General features: G+C 37.8%; 1 protein-coding gene across 4 annotated transcripts; it reads left to right on the plus strand.

Annotated features, from left to right (window-relative positions):
* Positions 1-27,997, plus strand: RASSF9 (Ras association domain family member 9). 4 transcript variants are annotated; one of them, XM_056341785.1, is made up of 3 exons: positions 1-351; positions 6,269-6,431; positions 24,616-27,997. In XM_056341785.1, the coding sequence occupies exon 3, from the start codon at positions 24,632-24,634 to the stop codon at positions 25,889-25,891; it is 1,260 nt and encodes a 419-aa protein (XP_056197760.1). In that variant the 5' UTR covers positions 1-351; positions 6,269-6,431; positions 24,616-24,631; the 3' UTR covers positions 25,892-27,997. The 4 variants fall into 4 exon arrangements, with proteins under 4 accessions (XP_056197760.1, XP_056197758.1, XP_056197759.1 ...); XM_056341783.1 differs by lacking the exon at positions 6,269-6,431 and having other exon boundaries at positions 8-351; XM_056341784.1 differs by lacking the exons at positions 1-351; positions 6,269-6,431 and adding an exon at positions 444-697.

Consider the following 27,997-nt stretch of genomic DNA (forward strand, 5'->3'; position numbering starts at 1 on the left):
TAGCAAGTTCTGTGCATAACTTCACATCACAGGAGCAAGTGCGTATTCCGCCCCCCCCCCCCCCCCTTCTTTTTCCTGCTCCTAAACGCCTCCTTCAAGTTTGCAGCTGGGCAGGACTCCAAAGGTGCAGCAGCAGCAACAACCCGGAGTTCAAAGTTAGCAGTAAATTGCACAACTTCCAGCTCATCGCTACGCTCAGTGACTATTAACAAGCTGGAAGGCGCTCAGGGAAAAAAATAGGGGAGAAGGGAACACCCTCGAATTGTTTGGGGATCGCTGATGTTATGCTTCTGCCGCTGGGATCATGGCTCCCTTTGGAAGGAATTTATTAAAAACCCGGCATAAAAACAGGTAAAGTGCGTGGGTACGCGGAGGAAAAGGGAGGGCGGTATGGGATGGATTGCTTTTATACTTTGATTGTTGTTCTGGGGGGAGGATGCGTTGCCCCGGTCCTTGCCGCTCCCTGCAGCTGCACCGCGGCGCTCACCTGCGGGCGGGCGCCGGGCCGGGGGCAGCGGGCGGCGTGTGCGGAGGAAGGGGCGCTCCCCCCCTGCCCCGGGCTTGTCTCGCCCCTCTTCGCTCTGTCTCCTTTGACTCTCGGGCAGTATTTTCAGTGAGGAGAAAGGTAGCTCTTCCCGACTTCAAACCTGCCCCGTCTAAACCAAGGCGGACGCTGGAAGCCCCCCGTGTTAACAAGGTGAGGCTCGGCCGGGGCTGGGAGGGAGGGCTGGCGGCCCTGGCGGGGGGGGTCCTGCCTGCGGCCGCAGGGGCTGGCGGCCGGGGCAGCCTGGAGCCCCTCACCCGTGCTGGGAAGAAGCTCCCCGAGTCTCTCACGGCCGGGCCGGGCCGGGCTCCGGGCCCTTCGCCGTCCGCTTTCCCCCCGTTTCCCTGGGAGAGCGAGCCGCAGCCTGCAATCGCTTAGGATCGACCTGTCCCTGAATTCGTCCGCTGTCTATGAGCCTGGGAGGCAGGAGAGCACGGGTCTTCCAGCGTGGGCAGGGGGCATGCCTGCTTTGGTTAGCCTTTAGTCTGAGCTGGACTTGACTGCCTATGGCTTTGGTGTATTGTTTATTGGGGGGGTTGGTGGGGTTTTTCTCTTGTTGGTTTGGGGTTTTTTTGCCTAGAAAACTATTCAGGGTGAGACAGCTGTGGTCCCTGGGCTGGCTCCGGCGAAGTTCCTTCATGGGGACTTTGCCCCTCGTGTTGTGCGTGCTTCCACATGTTGTGCACACCAGCTGTGAAATGAAGAAAAAAGGTTATGTAATCAATTTAAGTGCTAGGATGGCACTCGATTTATAAAGACTGTATGTGCTTGGAGTGGAGTAGGTTTGCTTGGCCCCTATGGAATTTACAGTGGCTGAACGTGTCTAGCTAAGACTGAACAGAAACTGGTCACTGAAGTTTTAGCTCAGTGGGAACTGAAAAATCACTTGTAATCTCTTCCCCACTTTGACAGGTGCTCTCCACTGAAATTTAGTTTGTATTTAAGGGTATGCAAGGGAAAACCTTTTCCAGAGGGAATATAACTGGATCCTAAAAAAGTCTTGTAAAAATGTCCTGATTTTTTTCCATGTTTGGCTTTTGTTTTTCATATTCAATATAGTGAAAGTTATTCTGGGGCAGCTGTATTTGTTGGGATTGTGTGAAAATACTAACTTAGCTTGTTACGTGGAATAGAAATCAAAAAGACTGCGACAGTCACAGTTTAAAAATAGAATACTATTTTAGAATTATTAATATTGTAGGTTACTGATTAAACAGTGTATTTTGCTAATGTGTCTGGAAATAGGAAAACTTTTATGTATTTCCCATGTGGCCATTTTATGTTTAGAAGATCTGGAAAGGTGGACATGAACTTTTACATGGACCTGCTTTTACCAAAGCTGTAAATTTATTAGTATTAAACCAGAAATTTTGTTACTGCCATCAATTACCTGAACGGTGTTAAATCATAAAGCACAGTTCCACCCTGTTCAGCAGTGAAACTGTTTCTCTTTTAGGACTTTGAAAATATCTTCATACTAATTGCATGAATCTCACTTGTTTGCTGATGTGACATTATATTCCTCAGGAAAAGAAAGTCATAATCTAAAGCTTTAAATAGGTAATACAAATTAACATACCAAAGGAACCATTACTGTGAACATCTAGCACTTTCTTCTCGGTTCACCCTCCTCCCCCCTCCCCCCTGAAAAAAATAAATTAATGCCTTTAATGGCAGAGAGGTGTTGTGGTAATAAGAAGGGGCTGAAAGTCTTGTGACTACAGAAAAAGGGGTGGTGGGGGTGGTGGCAGTGTCAAGAACAAAGCAAACTACCAAATTCTAAGATGTGTCATTATCTCAAGTATTTAAATTTCTGTGTATTTAACATCAGCTTTTGATTCTGAATTTTGAGAATGAAACTTTGCTTATGCAGTTAGTAAAAAGGGTCTTGTATGATTGAAGAGCTATGGAATAACTTTTTTTTTCTTTATAATTGTATCTTTGTGAACTTGTTTGAAACTTTGAAAAGGAAGTTAGCTTAAAATCCTTGACACTGTTTAAAGCAGAAGTTGGGGAGTTGGAATTTGTGGCTCATTACTTTGTCTTGGTCTGCCTACCTGTAAAGAGGGACCAAAAAGGGACATACATATATGTATATCTTTAATCTGCTGCTTTGTTTATTAGATCTAGTGCTTGTACATCTTTTTGAGAAACTCGAGGTTTTTGCTTTTTTTGAAGAAAGATATTAATGACCATTTGCTACATGCATATATAATTCTTGGGAGTTATCAGATAAGCAAATGAGGAATAAAATCTGTGCTTACAGGAGGAGGGTTTAAAGCTAAGTCAAGGCAGCAAAGGTAGTTGGAAGAAGAGCCAGAAGCAGAATGAAGACTTTACAGTCACTTGCTCAGGTAACAAGATGACACCTCTGTAATTAGTGCTTGTCTTGCAGCATTGCTCAGAGGTCCCAGATCAGGGCCCTGTTTCACAGTAGACTCTTCACATCCAGATCATAAAATGTCAGTCTCTACCCCTGAGACCTCAGAGTTTAAACAAAGAGGTTGGTCTAACTGTGTCTGTGTGTGTGAGGCATTTGAGCAGGAGGCGGGGGTACTTGCTCTGATGCCCCAAGCCTTTAGAAAAACTGAGATTAAATGTCAGGCAGACAAAACCTGTGCTGAACTGCTTCTAGTATTTGAGAGATCTTCAGCTAGTATTACTCTCCTGGGCTGCTGAAATCTTGCTCATGCAGAGGGACAGCACAAGGCCTAGGTAACCATTAGATCACCATAACGCCTGGTTTGGTTCCAGAAGAGCAGCTACTAGGAATGTGGCCCCAACATATTTTTCTTGGCCAGAAAGAGAGAGTGAGATCTTGTTATCTTTTTCAAGAGTTATGAGGAGGTTTTGTACTGTTCTTTGACCTCCTGTGACAACCAGAAATAATCATAGTCCCCAGAACGTGTATGTGCTTGTCAGTGTGTCCCCTGGAGAGCAATACATGCAAGAGGTAGCGAGGCCATGCCGCACCCGCCTGCAAATCCCAGTGTGGTCAGCAGGGACGGGCTGTACCTCTGAGGCAGTGAAGGAAAAAGGACGGTTTCCTGCAGGACTAAGCCTCCATAACATGGATAAACTGAAAGGGATTTCTTTTTATACACATCTCTTAAAGGTGCTATTTGGAAGTGTGAGGAAAGCTCAGCTTGCATCACACTTTGGAAGTGCAGTGATGTGAGGAAATGCTCAGCCAAAGATGGAGTAAGGGGAAGGGCACAGACTGCTCTGCAGTTAAGGTGTAGTACTGATCTAGCACATTGTGCTGCACAGGGGCAGAAGAGCTCCTCATCCAAATACGAAAATAAATACAAAGCATATATACTTGTAGTGTTTACATACCAGGGTTTCACTTTGTATGTGATTTCCTGGTTGCTAAGTAGAACAGAAATTTATGCCCCATTGATTTTCTGTAAGATCAGGACTTCTCTGCTCTTGGGTGCTAGATTTGGTCACTTCTGAGAATGGGTCTTGGTTCACTTAAACACTTCAAACGTTACCCATCATCACAAGGATATCTGGATCTATCATTGTCTTATCTGCCCAGTGATGTCACGCGAAGAAAGCTAACTCCACTGCTATTTCTTCCACTGAGGCCACTTCCTTGGGTTTTTCACATAAACCTTACCCAAACTTGTCGAAGCTCTATTGTTTCGTGCAAGTTGTAGCTGGGGAAGTAGCAAACTGAAAGAAAGAGGGTATAGATAATCTGCCTTCTTCACACAGTTGCTCTTGATGCTGTAGGGCTGTCCTGTTTAGGCACAAATAGCTTGAGAAATATTTTTTGCCGGTGTAATTCATGCTGGCCCTACGTTTACCACAACCATTAGTATTCTCTGTTGACATACAATACATCTGAACCTGGAGTACTGTTTGATGATGAAACAGTTGTGTTACAAATCTGTTGTTATTTAAATGTATTTATTGTTTTTGCTTTTCCTTTCCAGTTTTTGACAACTTTTACTGTCAATGTTTTAGTGCCATAGCAGTTAGCATAATGTTTCTATATGGGAGGCAAAGGTTTTCTTTGCCTACTCTTTATGTCCGCCTCTCTTTAATCGGCTCATCTCTGGTTCAGAGGTAGAAAGACAGACCATATATATCCATTCATGCGTACGGATATAGAGGGAGTTCTTCCCATCCTGACAGTCAGAGGCCCCTCCCCAGTGAAAGAAACATTCAATTATTCTCTCAGGTTTTATATTACAGTAGAGAGTAATGAATTAGATTAGAGACTTCATCTATCTGATACTGACCTTGCATTACCATGTTCCCTCCCTTCCTCCCCTCCTTCAGTAGTTTCTCATCACACCTGGTTAGCGCAGTGATTCGAGTATTAGCTTGAACATCTCTGCTGCTGTACAGTTGAGTACGCTGCTGTACATTTTAAGCCTTGGTGAGGCAAAACTGAAAATGCTCAGCATTTAGGTTTGGACTGGAAAAGCTCTTGGAGATCAGCTGCTTATCTGAATGAACTGTGTATGACCTGCACTGTAAGTTTCATGGGATCATGTGAGATGTCTAATACTTGTCATCTTGGATGAGCATACTCGGAGAAAAGTCTATTTGAAGCTATAAAGGTGCTTTTTGATTCAGGACTACCAGGCATTTGGTATGTATGTTGGAGGGGGTAGATAAAACCTTGTTTAGAATCAGTGGTGCTATCTGTGTTAAATTTTTAGGTTGAAAAGATGGTGCTTGTTTGGTAATGGTGGAACCCATTCTTCTTTATATTTTTACTTTTCCTTGAGTGGGAGATGTATTTATGAACTATCAAAGGAGTTTTTACTTTTTGAGCCAGATTTCATGCATTACAATTTATTTTCTGGTCTTGCTTCTCAGCTTTGTCTCAGGGGTCAAAATGGTTGCATACCTTTTATAATAATCTTTGTACATATTTGTTCACTTCACTTTCAGGAAGAGCTTGTCATCTACCAAAACACAAACCTTATTTCTAAGGAGTTAATTATCTACTATTCCAGGAGGGTGGACAGCAATTTCATTCCAAAGGAGTAAATAAAACGAGTAATAGATGCATGTAATACTACACCATCTAAGGAAAGAGTATTACTTAGGTTAAGCTGAAGCTAATCTGAAACACTAATATGATGTAGAACCAGGCTGAGAAGATGCATTTCAAAGAAACAGTGGTGTTACAGAGGAAAATTCTTGCTGGTCAGTGAGGATTTTTTATTTTACTGATGAAAAATTAGTATTTTACCTGCAGGCAAAAGGCTCAGATGTGTTGCTGAATGTGTATTGATTTCAGCAGAGAGATGTAAGTTTTTGGAGATAGGGATTTTTAAAATTCTAATAACTTCTATTAAAGTTGGTGACAATCACAGAGTAGTACCTCTTGATTGACCTACACTCAGACAATCTTAATTTTTTTGTTTTGTTTGTTTTATATGACGAATAATGACAATTTAAAAGTATGGTCTTAAACATTATTATTTGCAAGCATTAAATCACACATGCTGTACAAGCCTTAATTAGTTCATCCAACTGCTATATTTAGTATGTAGATAAATCCTTATTAATGGCCACTGAGAGGATGATGCAAGATAAAGTTTTTCTTTAAGACCACACGCAAAGTGAAGCTTAGAATGGAATGTTGGACGTGTTGGAACCCAGTTGTGTGCATAGGTAACAGCTATTATTGTCGCTTCTATTGTTTCTCTTATGTGTGACGATACTCCTAAGATGGTGACTTTCTGTCTTCTGCAGTGTTACCATGCTAGCAATTCACCAAGTATCACACAGGACACAACAGATAAGAGTCAGATGGTTTCAGGATGAAGAGTGACCAACCAAATGGAATTAGAGGGGAAAATAGATGACTAAATTCATTTGTGTAACAAAGGCCAGAACCATCCTCTACAGAACACAGGTACTAAACAAATACAGTTCAGTGTAATTTCAGGTAGGTAAGTTATTGTATTACAGATGAATGTCATGCAGAGTTGTCTGAAAATTTCCATCAGATCAGTTTGCATCTGGTCTTTTTAAAAATCAAGTATTAAATACCTGTGTCCTCATTAGAAAAAAAAATTACTTAGAACTGAGTGCAGTACAGGTTTTATGAAAATTCTGGTGATGGCATTTTATCTTCCAGGGTTGTAAATTTTCCATGGACCTGCAAAACTCTTGCAATAAAAATCAGAAATTTTCATAAATCATTTATCATGCTTATGTGTTACAGATAAATATAAAAGTCAGGAGATGATTAGTGATTTTGGAAGTTGCATTTTTTTTGGAACCTTATCCAGAAAAAAACTTTTTTGAGCACCTTTCAGGAACTTGCCTCAAGTAGGCACCAGGTAGACCCACTAGTCGCCTTTTCCTGTCTCAACCTATCTAGAAACGCACTTAAGGTGCACGTGTTTTAATAGTGGTAATGATACCAACTCGTTTGTGACCTCAGACAACTGATAAGCATAGTTAGTTTTCCTTAGCTGTAATTTGGGTGATAATATTTACACGCCTCAGGAAAATAAGTAGGGCATGACTAGACAGTGTAAAATCTGTAGAACTGCAGAGTGTGAAAGCCAGTTAGTGGGAAAGGTATGAATAAAATCTGGGAGTTCCTTGTTTCTAATCTTTGTACAGTCCACTAGAGCTGGCTGCTGTGCAGACAAATGAGAATACACTGGATTGTTTAGGTTTGATTTCACATGATTCGCTGTGGAATTTTAAATGGTCTAAAATTTTTCATAATGTTAAAAATGGCTTGTGAGGAGGCTTGCAATGTCACAGAGAGGGAAATATATTAAAAAATGCCATGTGTATCTTAACAGATTTTGAAGTGGTTTTGTGAGGTCAACATAAGGAAAGAAAGTTAATTTTTAAAGCTAAAAATCAGAAAGGAAGATTTTCACTGGTAATGATAATAAAATTGTCATGTAATTATATTTTTAATTCTATGAAACCTAAGTCCTGATATAATGTAGGAGGAATGAAAGACACTAAACTTGGAAGAAAATTTCTAGTGTAAGTTTAGCACACCTATCAAATGCACTTTATTTAAAGATGTGTTTTGCTCACCCAGCTTTTCCCTATTTCACTCCTGTCTGCCTGAGTATGTGTTTGCCTCTGTCAATTGGAATAATTTAATTTGTAGTTTAGATGATTGCTAGACATACATTTTTTGAGCATTAGCATTAGAGGAAACCAGGCTACCAAATTATTTCTTATGTTGTAATTTTGAAGGTGATGTAAACCTCTGTTTTCCTGGGTTGGGGTTGTTTTTTGGGTGTTTGGTTGTTTTTGGTTTTTTTTTATTTGGGTTGGTTTGGGTTTTTTTTCACATTCATCAGTCAGCTGCATAGTAATGCTAGAAGGAAAACATATTTATACAGAGGGTAGGTATTTGTTATAAACGAAATACCTAACCATAATATGTCTATTTTGACTGTCAAAACTGCCAGTCTGATTAATTATCTATCTTTATTTTCCAACCCTAGCTGTTCTCATTCATTAATGTAAAGAATTCCAAATTATGAATTTCTCACCATAATGGAAGATATAATCAGCTCTCTTGAAAAATAATGTATTTATTTTGTCCTCCTTTTAATAATACAAAACTAACAAAGCTTAAAATAAATATGCAAAAGCATAACATTCCTGTGTTCAGGGACAAAAACAGGCTTAGAAAAATGTAATAATCTATTAGACCAAGTTGTGTTTTGATCAGGTATAAATATATTTACCTCACTTTAACTTGTAAGGATGCATGACCTTAGTGGAATGATGTAGTTGAGTGAAGACTACTAATTTTTAAGAGAGTCCGCCCTTGGGTCTTGAACCTGCAATTTGCTATGTGTTAATAGATTCCTTCATCCATGTGGAACACCTGACTTTGCTTTCCCCAACCTCCTCCAAATTCAAAAGCATTATTTTTACAGAGAGTCATTTCCACTTGTGGAAGCACATTTAAACTACAAAGTTTTTCAGAGCAACAGTTGGGGCACGGTTTTGATGACATAAAGGATGCCTCATTTGTCACAGGAAGTTACCAGATTCTGTTCACTTATCAAAGAGTGGTTTAGCGATATTTATAAATGCAGGATCATATGCTGATTTTCAGCTGCTTTTTTTTCTGTTGGTTTCATAATTTGTAAATTGGTGTTCTGAACTGTTGTTTCACTTGGGCATTGCCTGTTGACAGGTTCTGATTCCTACTTATTTAACTTGATTATTGCCTGTATCTCTCGGGGCCACCTTGTTGTCACTATCCCGTTTTACTGAAAAGCTCTGTACAAATACAGTTTTCTAACAAAAAAAATTAGGATTGGTATTGACTTTACTGCACTTTCTCAGACTTCTGGTACTTTAAGGTCTAGGTAGAGAACTAATCACATTTTTTTACTCATGAAGGTCACTACAGGTGTCAAAGATCTGAGTTATTTTTGGAACTGTAGAACTTATTTTTACTGAAACTCATACTGTTCATAAGATTCAGGTACATGGTAAAACACAAAAGCCAGGCCTCGTCTTACTCAACTTGAGCCATTGAGTATATATGTATCTAGTCATCTAGGTACTCTTTGTAGTTAATGGATACATCTAAACACTTCCAGAGGGCAATTCATTCAGCCTTAGACAAGCTTTCAGTATGAGACTAGTCACCCTTTTGGAGTTGCCTATCTTATGCCACTGATTACAGAGGAAGGTCAGAAAATTATCTTTGACTGCATATCTACATCTTAAATAGCTTAAAGTGGATGACATGAGCTCCACCCCACTCCCTTTCAAAGGGAAGGTCTTCATGGAGCATGCTCAGACTTTGTGGAGCACCTAATTAACCATCTTGTGCCGTTCATTTTGGAAATTAAAAAGGGAATAGTGAATGGAGAGGTGAATTACAGGTGGACAATGTATGATTAAGGGAGAAGCATCCTAATAGCATGGATGTCTTCCCTGCCCCTGCCACAAAATTCCTACCTGATGTTGGGCAACTCACATAAACCACAGTTTACAAAAGTGTTTACTCACTGCATGTTCCCCATTTGCTAATTCAGTGTCCTGCAATCTGTTTTGCACAAGAGCTAAACAAAGGAAGTTTATGGATGTCCTGCTTTGGACATCTCTCTAGATACCAATTCAGTTAGCCACAGTGAGAACTTTGAGTGGATAGCTTTGGCCTAAATCTTTTTGACATTTGATTTGTAAAAGGGAGTTCTCTCCCTACAAGAATATGTGGAGATAAATTCAACAGTGCGTCAGCTTGTGATGCAATTAATATCTGGTGACAAAAGACATATAACAAAAGATTAAATTAAAAAATGTGTTTTCTGTAAAAGGTAGTACCATACATAGGAGAGAAGATATAAAATGGGCACGTACTGAGCAAATGTAAGTAATAAGAGCTAGCTAGATTTATGAAGGAGATTTTGGTACTAAATGCCATTGTAGGCACCTGATACAAGCTTTATGAATTCTGATGTTCACAAAAATACGATTAAACCTTTAGGTAGTAACATTTTAATGGGCAGCACTCCTCAGTCACCTATACTCCCATCATGTCTTCCACTGGTCGTGAATACGCTGCAGTTATGTGCCTCCCTTACACATTACCAAAATCAAGAAGGTGACATGAGGTCCCATCTCATAGCCCTGCTCAGAATGTGTGCAGCAACACACAAAGGCATCCTGGTGGCCAAACACCCTGTAGGATGCCCACACTAGCGTCTTCAACATATGTTTGTCCAGAAAGTCCAGTCAACTTATTCTAAACTGAAATGCTTTCAGTGTTTCCTGTTGAAGCTGTCCCATTTTGTGCTGGCTTGTATGTGTCACAGTAACCCAGAGAAAGACGCGGATTCATGTTGAAGGTGTCAGGCTTTTGGTCATTGTTCTAATTAATATTGTATTCTTTTAATGCAGTGAACATCTCAATGCAGTCTAACAGTACCCAAGTCCCACACTTCTGTTTGTGTTTCTGACTAATTTAGGTCAGCTCCTGCTGAACTTGCTGGTGTCAGCAAATCCCGTTAGGAACTGAACTTTTCTGTAGCACTTTTTGTAGAAGTTTAGGTGTCCCAAGAGGGAATTATGAATTTCTGCAGTGGGGAAGACACCTGGAAATTGTAACACTTGGTGTCTGCAATGCCTCAGTACCTTCTGTGGATCTGGCAAAACTGAGTATGGTCTTCTGTATACATTCAACTGAGGCAGGGGTCCGATGTAATGGAAGGAACTCACCTTGCTGTGGATAAGCTGGAATCAAATCCATTTTCACTGAACTAAGTAGCATGGTAAACTTTAATACCAGTGCTTAAAATTAAGCATATTTCTTTCAGCTGAAGTATTTGTGCATGGTAGCCATATATTCAGTACATAAATGCATATATGACAGTTTGTGTTGTATGTGATTATATAATGCATATGTATAGCACATAAGATAGTGTCACATATCTTATAGACCTAACCTGTATCATCTACATCTAACGTACAATAAAACATATTACAACCCCAAATCATCATATATATAAACAATATGTGCAGAAATAGCCATTTCTGTAGATTGCATACATATGCATCTGCATATTACAAAACTGCATACATAAAAGAGTTCTTTAAAAGTCAGAAGCAACAAACAGAATGTGAACATGTCACAGAAGAATACTAAATATGTATATTTCTCCAAACATCACAGAATTGTTCTCATGGCAGAAGGAAGAATGCCTTCATTCAGCTGTTGCTGTGGTATTCGTTCAGCTTATAAAGTGCCTTATTAGAAGTAAACTGCCTTTTTATCCTCCCTGAGCTATGAAGTCATCTGCATTGCTCAGATGTTGAAAAGATCCTCACCTGCAAAGACATTTGGATATGTGAAATAAACACTGGATTAATTTGAATGTTGACTCAGTCTGACTTTCTGCGCAGCAAAGACAACCAGCAGTTTGCACTGTCCTTGTGGTGTCATGGCCCTCTTCGGATAATCACTATCCTTCCATGGATGTGTCTTGCAAAACCAGCCCCATTATTTCTTGGGCCTGCCTTGGTCTTTAGCCACAGACACCTGGCCTTGTCTGGCTTCAGCTGTGCCTACTGCAGGTTTTTGGCCCACACTTGGTCTCACAGTCCGTCACAAATCTTTTGCCAGGGGTTACCATCTTTTCAGCTGCATCAAATTTTTGAATTATTTCTTCCTAAACTGTTTAATCACATTCAGGTGGGTTATCTTAGATGGTTTAACAAGGCCTTTATCTTTATGGCCTAATTCATCATGACCTATGTAATCTGGAGGCCAGTCAAGCAGCTCTGTTCCAGTAGGAGGACTGTGGTGGACAACTGACATGGCTACAAGCCTCTTCAGGTGGCCCCAGCTAGAAACTCATTATCTCTGTTGTAGATCAGTTTTTGAGCTTAAGTCATGATCATTCAAATATTTTAGGATTCACATGGCTTTTTATCTGAATCATGGAATGTCTTCCCTCTGCAGTCAGCTTCCTTCATCTTCTCACAGCTAAAAATCATTTGCGTGTGCTGCTGGATGCTATTCTCTGCATATCTCTCTTGCCTACACTTTCTTCTTTACATTAATCCAGTGAATTTTCCATTACTCTCGATCTTTATGATCCAGCATTAACCTTGCTTCCAGACAGCAATTCCTCTCTTCTTGTCTTCACTGTCTCTATTGCTGAGCTGGCTAGAATGAGTTTCGCAAGCTCCTGTGCCACCTTTAGCATATTCCTTGCTAGGGCAGAGCACAGTCAGTAAGGTTAACAATTTATTTAATTTGTTCAGTAGCTTCTTTAGAGAGGATGTGGTGATATTTCAGCAACCCTATCAGCCTATGTATGACTAACTACATATTGAAGCATTAATTGATAAGCAATTTTAGAAAATTACTTGAAAGCATAAACTGCACAAATCTCTTGGATTGTGAATGGACACTAAAACACTTCAGGTTTCTTTTAAAAAAATTATGTCAACTCTTCTTGTTAGCATAATTATGTATCTAGTATTCAGTTTAGCTCTTTAGGGTGAAGATTTATGCAAAGTCCACTTAATCATCTCATCTTTTTTTCCTTTCATGTCTTCAGATGCTGTAAGTAATGGAACACATTTGTCACTGAATTATCTTCCAGAAAGTTCAAGAGGGAAATTTGGAGGGGGTGGGTGGGAAGAGAAAAATAACTGATTGTAAATGAGGTCTTGATAGAACCCCCTTTAGGTGACATCTTCAATATAATTTAATGAAAGCAAATGAAATGGGGAAGATCATACAGTACAATTTCAAAGTGGGGTGGTTCACTGTCTGCAAAATGTGTTGCAATAAATACAGAAGAAAATTAAAGCCTGTCCTTCCTTTCTCACTCCTGGCAAACTAAAGAGATACTCAAACTAGGTTTTATGATATACAAAAAAAGCTATTTTGAAAATCATTAGATGTCAAAAAGTTAAGAAAGGGTAACGTTTGATGAGTTGGCAGAACAGATCTAAAGCCTTGCTGTTGCACAAAGGGCAGTCCTCAGCCCCCTTTCCAGGCTCCTGACCACTCTCTGCCATTTCCTCTGCGCTGGTACTACTCTTACCTGATACATGGAACCCAACTCAGGGAGCACTGGTCAAAGAACAAAAACTGGGTTTCCTCTTTTTTTTTTTTTTTCCTTTACTTTTTTTTTGGTTTTGTTGTTGTTGTTGTTTGTTTGTTTTGTTTTTTCTTGTCTTTGTTTTCTGAATTAGCTTGCTACCAATTTATAGAGCTGGAAACCCTTTGGTTAAAGTAGCAGAGCTGGCACAAGCAAGGAGATGGGCATGTCAGGTAGACATCAGATTGCCTAAATTACTTAATGATATTTTAAGTCATAAAATCACTAAGCTATAAGACTAGATTTAGCAGTAAAAATAGTATTTGGGATGATCACTTTTCTAAAGTAGTAGCCTTGTAAATAATTTTGTGTGTTTTGGGGATGGCTCTGGGGATGTTAGGGTGTTTAAAAAACAGAAGATAAAAATACTGATTCCTACAATGTTCCTTTTCAGAATCATGAAGTACAGTGCCCAAACTCTGAAATTCACCACAGACTTCAGCTAACACAGCTACAAAAGTAGTTCCAATAGGTAGCCATCAGGAAAAGACTGTAAGGAAAGAAGAGATGCTTTGCTGAGCCTGAGCTCAGCTTGAAGATTGGTGAAAAACTAAGTCCATCTGGACTTTCGTTCGTTTCGTTGTACATGAGGTTAGCATCTGCCTCACACAGTGCCACCAGGAGTAGAGGTGCACTGAACTGTTTGAGCCATGCACGTTGTATAAGGGTTAATAAGGAGGTAACCATCCCAGCCTCCTTTAGCTCAGGGAGTATTGGAAAGGTGGAATGAAATCTTATTTCCTTGTCTGTATCTTGTTCTTTTCTTCAACTTACCTAATCATCACTGGTCTGCAGGTAGTGTGCTTTATTCACGTTTTGGCAGTTCAGGCCCAACCTCAGAATGCTTTGTGTGTTTATTTCTTCACTGAGCAAAATATCAACAAACCCAGGGGAGGGAAATAGTATACATTTGCCTTTCAACAAAAGCTGAACTCAATTTCATGGGACAACAAAAACAATCATGCTTTCAGCCCTTGGAATTCCCCTCGTCTCTTTGATCTCAGAAGCTCATAAACAGCCAGGGTGCTTCTAAAAGGCAATTATAAAAATTCTAATGGGAGAAGTTAGATAAACCAAATTTCTATTAACTGTAATAGCAGCTCTAGCTTTATCATTTGGAAGCCTGTATTCTGAATGTGACATAAAGTGTTCTGCTTCCTCTGTATTATTGCAAGTGTTGAAATTTTAGATGCATTCTGTACATTATTAATAGGAGCCCCATAAAGCTTGTACAGTGTAACCAGTGCTTACATTTGCATAGGCACTTAAATAGACACAGGAACAATACAGAGAATTGTATTTTTGCAGTGTAGCAAAATTCTTGTGGTAGATAAAAAGCAGCATCTTCTCTCTGTCAGCTAGCAAGAACTACTCAGTGCCCAAAATCAAGGTGTAACACTTGATGTATTGGTATTCCTAAACTTTGAATGTTGCTTTCTAACACTAAGCTATTTGAAATTGCCCATCTTCCAGTTCCCCCCATTATGGTCTAGAGAATTACTGCCACTGAGTATGTCAGTGACTCTTGGTTCTGGAGTTTTCCCTGGATTTTCCATTCCAGTAGCACAGCTGCTTCCTCAGCAGCGGTTGCAATATACACATCAAAACATGTTTTCCCAGTAAAGCAAATTGTTAATGTTATTGTTGCTCATCTTGGAAAATATTTTAGTGGACAGCTTTCCTCTGTTCTCAAACCTTTGCTGTGTCAGGCCAGCCACCAAAAATACAGACCTGATACGATGAAGCTGTTACCTTCCATGGCATTTTGTGTACACAGCACGCTTGCTGATGTTACTGCAATTCCAAATATTTTTTTGACTAATATCCACTTACCAACCTTATGACTTTGAATATACAATGGAGGAACGATGATTTGTCTAACAGGAAGGCAGATTTAAAGTGTAGATGTAATTTATAGAGAATGTGTACCCTTAGGGAGAGAGGAATAATTTCAGATGTAAGACAGGAAGAAAAGGGCAGGGGAAGATGCAGTCTTCATCTGAATGGAGACTGCAGCCTTTGCTTTTGCGGGTAGATTAAGTGATTGGGAGCATAATCATGGTATAGGGTAGAGCTAATAAGTGGAGGACTTTGTAGCCTTTTGGTCACCTTTGCTGAAAATCTGCACTTGGGCTTTACAAATGAGATCTTGCAAAACAGTATCAGCCATGGGAGCAATGACACAGTCATGTCATTATTAAATTGGGGGTGCAGTGAGAGTGCAGGGCGGTGTTCAGGAAAATCCGTCATAACTACCACTCTTATCTAGTGAGCATGATGTATAACTCTTCTTACAATGTCTTTTACTTCTTTCTGTTAGTGCAATGTTCTGACTTAGTGGAATGTCTTGGCTTATTTTCTACATCGTACAAGCTCTGCTATCCATCTACTTACCAGATGATAGAGTTATTACTCAGTCCTTGTTGCTTCTTCCTGTTGGCTTCTTTTATTTCTATCTGTTTGAAATACTGTCAGAGTTTTTTCCTTTTTTTATTTTTCTTAAATATCGGTGCCTGAACAGGCACCTGTGTCCAAGCAGTGCAGTTATGAGAATGAAGTGCATGATTTCCCATGGGATTTTTACTGGTCTGACATTTCAAGTCAGTAAGAGCTCTGCTGTGAATGACTTATTTGTAATAAAATAATTATCTTAGAGAATTATTTTTCAAAAACTGTCATAACTTTCATTTTATTTATTTTATGACAGAACAGTACTATCCCGTTCCGATTCTAATATAGTATAAAATGATTGATTGAACAGAAATCTCAACCATAGGTCATTGCTGAATTATAATGTATGCAATTTTGTATGATATCTAGCTGAGGTGATGGCATTCTTTTGCAGAAGGGATTAAGGAACTAGTTATAGTTTTCAGTGCGCAAAATAATTGATATAGGACATAACTTTCAACAGCTGTTGCTAATTAAAATGTTTCATAAAGGCTTCCTGACAGTATGGGAGTCTGAGTTAAAAATTTATGCCTTTAAAAAATAATTACAAAATGAACATAAACTTATACAAGGAGAAATGTGTTGTATGTAGGTAGTTAAAATAAACTTTGTTTAAATTGTTTTCTTGTTTCAAATATCTGAAATATTTCAATTAGAACATCCAAACTACTGTGTATATGTTTGAAAACTAGGAGTATCTAGATGCCTAATTTTTTTTTACTTTTAATAAATGCTTATGTACATTTTTGTAAAGGAGGAAGACTTATAGAGCAACATTAAATGGATACAAAAACAGATGGCAGAGAGAAATTAATTTCTTTTGGAATAATTATTTTGTTTTTGCAAGTTCTGTGGTGTTCTTTCCAAGTCCTCCTGCTGCATTGGGACTACTCTGATTATCTATATCAAGGCGTTTTATTGTTATTGTAGTCAAAGTACTAATCCTGCCTTGCCATGATGCTTTTCAACTAGACATTGCCCTGACTTTTGTGTGATGCAGAAGGGAAGAAGGACCAAGTTTCTGACATGTCATGTATGGACATTTCTATCTCCTACATAATGGACATTAACTGTGCCTCCATTAATACTGTTTTTGGGACAGGTGAAGGGGAATAGGAATGCAGTTAGTTAATAGGCTGTCTTGAATCCCTAAGGCTTTGGAGTAATTCCAGCTTCATAGGGTGCTTGATAGAGTAGATACTTCCTCATTGCTGCCCTTAGGAAACTCAGAAGCATGTAATCTACTTAGGCAGGAGGCATACTGAGTATAAGATTTGGCCTTTATTGCTTTTTGAATGACTTTACAGAAGGTGACAGAAAGTTGAGAAAAAAGGTGTATTAAATGTGGATAATCTGAATAAACTTAGTATGAACTTTTAATATGATCCATTTTTTTCTGAAAGGTTGAAATACTTCTGACCTTACCTTTCATATGGGCTGTGTAATTTTTTATAGCTTTAATGCTTAAACTTGCTGTACAAAATCTGTTTGGATCAAATTAAGTTAGTCTCTTCCAAGCAAGGGCTGCAACACATGGCGCAAATAATTTTACTTTTTTGCAAATTTCACAGATAAAAACCCCACAAAGCCAAAGTATCTTTTGATATTTTATTTCAAAATTATCATCCACTGTCTCATATATGCTTTTATTTTTATAGATATATATATATAGTAACATGCTGAGGTTTTGAAAAATAAATAATGAAAGCAATATAATATTATCATTTATGTATGGAATGTGATGACTAATAAACTAATTAGCCTTTATACACCTTGACATGTAAAAGTCATTGGTATCCAGAGCTCTCAAATGACATGTAGTGTGTGTCCTGCACTACAAATGCAGGTTGTCTGTATGAAGTAGATATCCCTGTAATATTGACCTCTCCTTATTTCCAGCAAGTAAATAGAATTACAAGCCATCAGATTTCTTTGATAGGTAGTTATAGCCCAGATCTGACACATAGAGATAACAATGTTATTAGCGAGTGCTTAACAAGGCATGTGTTCTCTGGGCTCTTGCACATGGAAGAAACATCTATGGGTGCAGAGCAAAGAGAAGACCATAGCACAAATACAGACTTGCCAGGATCCAAGTGGGCAGATTTACATTCCCCAGCAGCATGCTCAGACACCACCCACCCCCTTGAAAACACTGGATTATTCAATGTTTTTGTGGCAGAAGTCTTATTTTCCTCAGATGTTTTATGCCATTGTGTCACACCTTTTTCAAAAGAGCAAGTGGCTCAGCAGCTCGGCATTCTTGGCTGGAAGATAGGTTCCTGCTGTGCAGCATGGTAGGCAGGAGATGAGGCACAGAAGTCTTGGTGATGGGCTGGGAGTGTACAGCTTGAGAAAGAAGGGGGAGCCTGTTGAGAGACGCAGGGAGTGCAGCCCTGCCTGGGTCTGCCTGAAAGTGTTATGTTTCTCAGTGGACTCTGAAAGTGGACTCAGGAAAGCACTGAGATCCCAGATACCAAAGAGCTAGGCAAGGACTCCACTGCAAGAAAGCAGTAGGCAGCAGGAGGGTTGTCTCTTAAAGCCTTTTTTTCCCCCCTGGTTCTGTCACTTAGCCACTTTCAGTTTCTCCATTGAAGAAGTGAATTGTTCTGGGTGGTATCGTGGTAGCAGTTTGCGTCTTAGAAGTTTAGAAGCACTTTGATCTTGCTCTGGGGAGGTCATGACAACAGCATACCTACCTGAGAGCTGTGGTCAGCTGAGGATCCCATCATGGCAGCCCATCAATCGTAAACCATAATTATCTGATTTGCTGTAGATTAGACTGTGTGTTCAAATGCACTATTGAGAGGGTTTATACTGTCAATAGGAGGCTGTTTATAGATTATTGTTCTGTAGCTCTTCTTGCATTGCAAATGACTATCATGTCATATGGCTTTCTGTGTCTTCTGTACGTTGAAAGTACAGCATCAAAAAGAAAAAAATAGATTAAGAGAAGAAAAGATCTCCTCACAAGTACAAAATCTGATTAATTTGCTACACCAAAATGGTCTAAATTAGTTACATCATCTGCTAGCATAACACTAGAAACAACCCTTTGGACATAAAGAATTACTAATTACAGATTATGTGCCACTTGCAGATGCAATAGTGAAAGAAAAAATGGTGACATTATTACACTAAGTAATACAGGAATATTCCAACCCACAAACGTTTTTACTAACAGATATAACTTTATGCCGTCAACAGTAATTTAATTCATATATAATATGTAAAAGCTCTTCCATCTCTGAAAATTAAGACTATAAAATGTAATTTCTCACAAGAATTGGTGAAAAAAATGACAAAGATATTTCACACGAATGGCTTTCCAGAATGATCTTTTTGATGGCAAATGTATACATTATCAACAGTTGTACATATTTTCAAGAAAAAGATTAATGTATCGCTATGTGTGCTTTTATTTTCACCAGCAGATTTTTTATTCCCTATAATTTATTTTTTCCATATAGATTTATTTATCTGTATAAATTATTTCAGTGACTGGGAGGAGACAACTAATAAAATGTTTGTTCATAAACATAATCTCAAGTTTTAAATAACTTTCCTCACACAAAAACTTTGAGTTGGTTGCTCATGTTGACTTAAAATTGGATCTGTTGTTCATGTTGATTTAAAATTAGTAAAGGCATGTCCTACTGTGAAATTTCTAGCAATTACCTAGGTATTTTTGAGTTACTCAGTTTCATTTTTCCTTGGGGGGGGTGTGTGTGGTGTGGTACATCCAGAAGTACGGTAATGTTGAGAAAATTTTATTTTCCTGTGGATATCTACAAAGAATTTATTACAGTGAAGGGGGAGAAGAATTTTATCTATGTTTTTTTCTCAGCAAAAACCAAATATTCTTTTAGTGTCAACAGCATTTCAGAAACACTGTGTTAAGCTGCTAAAAATGTTATATGTGAGTGATCTAGTCCCAACAGAATATTTACTGGAATTAGTAAGGAAAAATGAACATCTTATAGACATGAAGGTGAAATTCTAAAAAAGTAGGTGCATCCCCTTATCTGATTGGCATGATTGTTTGTAAAACTATATATCGAATATTTAGGAACAATGTTAAAATTTTTAGGAAAGCAAAAAATTTATGCGTTTGATATGTATGTTTTTGTGCTGGACATCCCTTAAATTTAATGAATATCAAAAGTGCCTTCCAGCATTTAAGCTATCTCATATTTTGACTTTGTGCAACATAAGTACATGTTTTTATTTTGTCTGTACATTGCTGGAATGTATTACCTTTCTTCCCTTAGGCCTGAATGGTAAATTAATGAAGTATATATCTGATGTGCAACAATCAGCTTGTGCTGAGGCAATCAAGACTTTGTGTGAGGTCTATAACATGATTAGAATATATTTTGGGGTCATCATGAAGAGAAGCAAAGAGTAGAAGGCATTAAACTAACAATAAAAACAAACAAAAAAGATTGGAAATGTACTTTTGACCATTCTGAAGTTTAAATTTACATCTGTTCCTGAGCAACAAGTGACTTTGCAAAAAAAGATAGACGTGCATGTTGTTAACATCGAGGCTTTAAAATCATAGATGGATAAATGGAACATTTCAGTGATCAGTTCAAGGAAACAGAATTCAAGCCAGAACTGAAAGCTTTAAAGCCTGTTTACAGCAACAGCAGTAAACTTTTGAAAAAAAATAAGTTGCCTAGCTAGTTTTGAAGAAGTTGCTACTGGAAATGTTTTTCAAGGAAGCCAAACATTTAAAGTGGAAAAACACTTTAGCTATTACAAATCCTTATTACAAACTTTATAAGTTATTGAAAAATTATAGGTGTTTTGGTTCCTTTAGAAAACTCCAGGATGTGAAAGGCAAGGAACCAGTAAATATGAGAAGCTTGCCTCTTCATTAAAATGACTGTCTAAAAGCAGCTCTTGTTGCTGAATATTGACTATTTTACTATTACATCTCAGGGGAAAAAAAGTTGCTGCCAATGACCAACATTTATTCAAGACAAGGAGTTACAAACTGCATTACATTTTGCTTAGTACTGAAAAGACTTAATGGATTTCCATAGAAATAGTAGTAATAAATCGAACATCAAATGGAATAGTCAGCGTCTAAACTAAGCTGTGAAGTTGTAATGTGTAGGTCCCACAGTTATGTTTATTAAATCTACTGTTGTCTGAGCCATTCTTGCTAAATTTCTCTCAGATAATAAATGAGAATCTGACTGGCTTCCTCTCGCCTGTATGTAGCTACCTGAAAATGAGGAGTTTAGTTTAAGGGAGCCACATAGGTCTCCTGTAGTTAATGAAGGAGAGAAATAGCTTAATTTGAGGATTATCCCAATGATCATAAATGGTTTTGGCTGTGGTGGTATTCTCCTTGGAGGTCTACTCTCTCATGACAAAGAGGAACTTTAATGGTGAATTTATAAAGAAATCCTAACTTTCAGATCCCTGAGTGAGATGAATTCCACTTCATATATGCAGAATCTGCTCTCCACTTTCTATGAGGAAAGCACAGGTTAATGAAAGATGTTTCCTAGTATTAGCATCTTCTTGCATCCTGAAAGCAAGTCTTTAATAATTATTATGCTGTGACGGACACACTGAAGTTTCATTTATGTTTGGCACTACCTGAATTAACTATGATTAAAGAATTATACAATAAATTTTACTTAAAAGGTTCATGGTAGGCCACATCAGTTTACCATTTCTTTAGTGGAACATAATAAAGAACACTTTTGATTTTTTGGAAGGTATTAGAATTCCATGGCACTGTAGGATTATAAATGACTTGCTAATTCTTTTTGGTTAAAAAGAAAGATCAAAAATTTAGTGAGGCTACTGAATAAAAATGAACACAGTATAAGTTTTGACAAACACATGGAAAAAATAATGAAAGAATTTGCACTTTACAGTTCTGTTTTAATCCAAGAATTAGTGATGTTCAGAATTTTTTTTTCTTCTCACCTTTTCTGTAAATGTGACAATATAATTATAAGGTGTATGTTACATATGCTATATGTACATACATGTATAAGCTACTTGAGTTCTTTGTGTATCTGCACATGAATACATTATCCATTCATGCAGCCCCACTATTAGTTGTGGACTTCAGTATGTTAAATATGTTATAGATGAAGTAAAGAAGAATCCTTCCCCAAAAAACACACCCCAAAACACTGGGAGATAAACTGCTAAAAAATTATTGGTAACAGTAATTTAAGAACGTTGGCTTATATCCACATTGTTTGCACAGATCCTGTAGAGATTGCTTTACAATAAACAATGTATTTCCACCAGAAGATTCTTAACTCCTGCTGAAGTCCGTGGGAATTCCATTTAAAAAATGGGTATAATAAAAGTATTTATCAGTACACTAATACTATGGGATATTTAGAGTTTTTCAAATTTATGTGAAGATTTACTAATATCACAAAGAGAAACTGTCTTCATAAGAAAGCTTTAAAGGAGCCAGCAGGAAAAGAGACAACAAACTTCTGCTTAACTCATATAATCTGTTCACACTGAAAATATTGACTAGGAGAAAATATGGCAATTGACAAACAAGAAAGAAAAGAAAGTAGGAAGAGTTTCAATGTGCAAACAAATTGTGTAGGGCTCCCAAAAGTATGGTAAAAGACTGAGATAACACTCTCTAAAATGTATTTATTGATTAAAAAAACCCCACCAAACCCAAAAACTAACCAGGAAAGACATACAGAATATACCGCCTTAAAGTCCCAATTTGATATTTCTTATACTTTTATGTCTTTTTTTTCTTTTTTCATGTCAGTACATTTATAAATTGAAATTCAGTGACTGGTAATACACTTTTATTTCTAGGTCAATTATTTATGTATCAGTAGTGAATATGGTTTGAGACACTGCATTTTTTATAATTAATTTTACATAAATTTATGCTTAAGTTATAATGTAACTCTGTATTTTATTTTTTTATTCCTTTTATATCTGTAGTGTAAAAAAAGTTATTTTACAGCCACAGCTAACTTATGTTGCAATTGTCTATTTATGTAAGTTTTATTTAACTATCAATCCGTCAACAGATAAAAATATTTCGATAGCATCATGTGTTCTGTAAACCTAAAACCACTTACAGATAGTGACTTTTAGCATGTGACATACTTAACAGTAATGCTGTTTAATCTCATATCATCTTTCACTCCCTCTCTGCTCATTTAAACTTGAATATTTCTGTTTCTTTGTGCCATTTTGCCATTTTCTATGTCTGTGACATATGCTTTCCTATTTTGAGAAGTAGTCTGTGAAAACATTGTTAATCTTCTGAACACCAGTTTTAAAAAATAATTACTGTAAAAATGATGGTCTGTAAGAGGGAGCTATTGAAGTGGGACAATGATGTCATTACTCAGAGTAATCTACCAAAACACAGATTTTACAGAGGAATGTTCCAAGACCTGGAGCAACGCAGTCGGACAGAGATCTCCTGTGCGATGATACTAATAAACTCACTCTTGTAGGTTTTATTGGTATTCATTTGCAGACTCCTGTCTTTTGAGGATCATTGCCTTCTGGTCAGAGTGGCACCTAGAGCTGAGTCAATCATAGTTCAATTTATTAGATTGCAGTGTGTCTGTAGTGTTGTGTAATAATTCAGAAAAAGAAACAAGTTGGATTGCTTTAATAATCATAGGGTATAACCCTAATTAAGCCAGGTAAAACTCCATTCCTACTACATCTCAAAAGACTAGAAAAGTGCTGCAAATAAGCAGTCCCAGATAGAACCAAATGTCGTTTTGCGCCCTTTGAATATTGTCCAAATTTCGTGAAAATTGTCATTTTCATTTTCAAGCTTTCTCTGTCAAACTGGGTTAAATCTCATTCATTCAGTGAAATGGAAGTGATACCGGAAAATCCAAAGAAACACCTTTTTCCTCAGGGATTTTATTGTTTTATCATTTTAGACAAGAGGCCAAATCACCAGGTTTGGGCAAGCGACAAATTATGCATGTGGAGGCTAGAGGGTGGGAATATCCTGGGTTTCGCAAGGCCACTCTGCCAATGTAGGCATATGGCGGTCCAGGGCTACTCAGAGGGGGAGAAACTGATGAGTTAACTGTGAACTTCTACATTTGGTCAGATGTATGGCTTTCTAGGCTCCATTGATTGTATTGATTAGACAGCTGCAGTAGCCGCAATGGGTTCTTAGACACCTGAAGTTAGGTATATCAGTGTATAAGAAGGCACTATCTGCTAATGTCAAGTTACACATTCATTGGAATTCATAAATAAATAATAATTAAAAAAAACCCTTTATACGTTTTCGGGCATTTCTGTATAATTACAAAGGTTATAAAATGGGGACCTATATAGGTATTCTCTTGCAGTTGGTATTCTCTCACAACTCACTGAAACTAAGGCTGTTTGGTACTTCAGGAAAAGCAACACATTTCTTGAGACTTGTCAGTGAAACATCACAGTAGAAAACAATGGTGTTTATGCTTGTATGGGTACAGGTGTGGCAAAAGAGCTATAGAGTTATCCTGTCATCAAGTTCTTTTAACTTAGATGTTCAGTTGTCTTTTCTCAGCCCATCTATGTGCAGTACATATTTGGAGGCATCGTTCTTTCCTTCAGAAGCCTCGGTGATATTAAGAGCTTACAAAAGTTTGTGCAGTGTCAGTGTGATGAGAACAGAAATGCAGATCTAAAAGCTATGTTATCCTAAAACAGTCTGGAAATGTAATGCAGATTACCAAAATCTATCACTGATTGTTAATAAACACTTAAGTGTACAAAACCTAAATTTGATAAATGACATTTTGTGTGAGATTCTCATCCAGCTGGACTAGTAATAATCTTAAAGCAGTAGCTGAAATAGGTGTGGTTTTCTGTTTCTTAATCCAATGATATTTCTTCATGTAATTTAAATAAGTATATTGTCTTGTAAAATAATATGGGAATTTTTCAACGTGGTAGTCATGTCGGAATTATTGTTATTATTCATACAGTTTGTGACATTGATATGTAATTTATATTTGGTCTCTTCTTGTTTTCCAGGTCTCCCAACAAGGACATGGCTTCAAATGAAAGAGAGATTGTGGTTTGGGTTTGTCAGGAAGAGAAGATTGTATGTGGCCTGACAAAGCGCACCACTTGTGCAGAAGTCATTCAAGCATTGCTTGAGGAACATCAAGCAACTTTTGGAGACAAAAAGGTCCTTTTTGGAAAACCTAGTGATTACTGCATTGTAGAAAAATGGAGAGGCTCAGAGCGAGTACTTCCTCCCTTGACAAAGATTCTGAGACTTTGGAAAGCCTGGGGGGAAGAGCAGTCTAATTTGCATTTTGTGTTGGTAAAGTCAGATGCTTTCCTCTCATTTCCATTGTGGAAGACAGCTGAAGCTAAGGTAGTACAAAATGTAGAAAAACAGTGGGATCTCAGTCCAGCAAATTACATGAAGATGTTGCCAATAGATAAGCAAAAGAAAATTGTGAGGAAGACTTTCCGGAAACTGGCCAAGCTTAAACAGGACAGTGTTCAGCAAGAGAGAGATAACATGGAGACACTGATTCATCTGATCATTTCTCAAGATCATACCATTCATCAACAAGTCCTTAGAATGAAGGAGCTAGATATGGAAATTGAAAAATGTGAAGCAAAATTCCATCTAGATCGTGTGGCCAATGATGGAGAAAATTATGTACAGGACTCCTATTTAATGATCAATCCAAGTGAGGCTGAGCAGCAAGGGAGTAGGCCAGATGATCAGAAAAACATGCATGACTATTTGAGCAAAAGTGATGGAATTTTACAGGTTGAAGAGAGACTGAAACATCACAAACAATTAATAGAGAAGCTATGTGCTGAAATTGAAAGAGAGGTACACGGTATATGCACAGAAAAAAGTGGAGACGATATTCACACAGAAGGAGCTGCTAATGCTGAACTGGAAAACTCAGATTTGGAAAGTGTAAAATATGAGCTGGAAAAAAGTATGAAAGACGGTCTGAGAATCAACTCATACCTGAGCTGCATTCAGAAAGAACTTACATACAGGGACTCACTGCTTCAAAAGAAGGAAAAAGAATATGAACTTCTTACAGAAGAATTTAATTTACTACATGTTAAAGACAACATCGAAACTAGGCTTCCATCAAATGAAGAACCATCCAAGGGCAGTGGCATGTCCAGTAACAGCATTGCTGTTCCTGACTTTGTTCATAGAGTGACTAATCTGGACATAAATGATACAGACTCTGACACTGGAATCAGCTCTACACACAGTCAGGACTCTGAAATAACTTCAGGGGACATGGTACTGTTGTCAACATAGTTGAAAACAGTCATGCATTTATGAAAAGTTATATTTTGGAGGATATTTATAAGAATTAGTAAACCTTGTTGTCTTTGAAGTTCAGCCCTTCAAGATGTTAAAACTATGGCACCGCTTTAGCAAAGTAAACAGTGTCTATTTATGTACTTCAAAGTATACTTGTGCTAAAATGCATGGGCAGTCTCATGGGTTAACTGCTAATAGGCGCAAGGTTGTTGACTTAGATAAACCAGGACAGACTGTTTAGACCTTGTAATGTTGATACTCAGTGAAACAGGAGCATTCTGACTGACTTGGACCAAAAGTCTGGAGATTTGATATCCCCTAATCTTTGGGTCCACTTCTGCGTCTCTTTAACTTTTTAGGAATGTGAATTAGAGATTAGATGAAACTAGACAGAGTGCTTGATTTTCTGCTCTGTTACATTAGCTTTATTCAGCTGGAGTTTCCCTGCCATGAAGCTGCTGTAAAAGAATATATAATCGAGCATATAATCTGTTAAAAATAGTTTTTATGATATTGTAGGACAAAAGAAATGCAATTGCATTTAAACTGTGTATTTAAATTTAGTTTTGAGTTATCAGGATGATATTTTCAGAAATACCCAAGCCCCATTTTAAAAATTATCTTACACACATAGGTTTTTAATTTCCAGTCTCTTTCAGCAGCGTTTAACTGCTTCTAAGATCCTTGAAACCCCTACTTATCTGTTGTTACTCTGTAGTTGCCCCAGTGATGCTTAAGTCCACATAGTTCCTGCCAGTGGGCATGTCAGAACTGCCTACATCCTGCTTGTGCTAGACGCTTAAATCCCAAGCTCACACCTAACCCCAGGGGCATTTTCAGCAAGGCTTTCTCCTGCCTATCTCACCAGTCAGATCCAGTGTCAGGCCTCCTCAGATCATGACTACCAAATAAAGCATAACAGAAGGGACGGGCAGGAACCAGACATTTTTGGCTCTGGCTAGATACTGTTTCCCAATAGCCAGGTAGTTACCATTTTAACACAGCAGGTAGGTTGTCAAATCCTGCCTCATGCTGTTTTGGAGCAGGGTTATGGACCTGTAAATCCTACTTCCTCAGTGAGGACTTTGGGGTACAGCTAAAGCTGATCCACTTTATATAGCTAATTAAATATTGGGCCCCAGGAAAAAAAAAGATGGAATGCCAAACATGAGAATTTTACAACTATATGGTTAAGTCAAGTAATTTCACTTAGGATGTATAGCTGGTCTCAGATCCTTCTCCAGCACATTGCTGTGAATCCAAAGTGAAGGTGTATACTCAGTTATCGAAAAGGATTTCTAACTGAGCTAGAAACTGTGCTAACAGAGAGTACATAAGTAATTTCTGGGTTGCCATGATTATATTTTGCAGATCAATCTGTTTCATGCTTTTGAGTAAATGAATTGAACGGAGAAATAGTTACAGTGTTTCTAAACAAAAGTGAGCTCTAGCAAAATTCAAACAGATCCTGGATTTAAAAGCCTACAAAGTAAATGAACAGACAGTACCTAAAAGGTATAAATGTAAAATACTTTCAGATACACTGCTTTCCCTTTCTGTGTTTTTCTTAAATGTCTGTCATCCGTCTGTTTTCTAAAATGACCAAAGTGCTAGAACTACTGATTAGCACATATTTGATGCAGGAAAAAAAAAAAAAAAGTTAAAAAAAAGAAGGAAAAAGAAGGAAAAAAAAGAGAAAAAAAAGAAAGAAAAAAAAGGCCTTTTCTAAAAGAGTAATTTTTGTGGGTTTTTTAAAGTTTTTTTTTTTAACCTTGGATATTATAAATAGTTTATTTTCCAGGAAAGTGTGCTAGCTGCCTTAATATATTTTGTGTTGTGTTTTTGTCATACAATGTTATTTTAATACTTCAATAACAATATGTCATATTTAGACTCATCAGCTCCGATGGAAACATAAATATGTATCAAATATATTATCTTATCATCGTAATAATTTATTAACGCAACTCGGCATCTTTTGAACTCTGTGGTATCACTGACAAGTAGTAAGCTAAGAGCTTCGAACGTTGGGAGTAGGCTAATGTATTCTATGAGTTCTTGTGAATTTAGCTAACAGTTATGTCTAATGAGTTTTTTTTT

Source organism: Falco biarmicus, chromosome 5 (assembly GCF_023638135.1).
Source record: "Falco biarmicus isolate bFalBia1 chromosome 5, bFalBia1.pri, whole genome shotgun sequence".
NCBI classification, from domain to species: domain Eukaryota; kingdom Metazoa; phylum Chordata; class Aves; order Falconiformes; family Falconidae; genus Falco; species Falco biarmicus.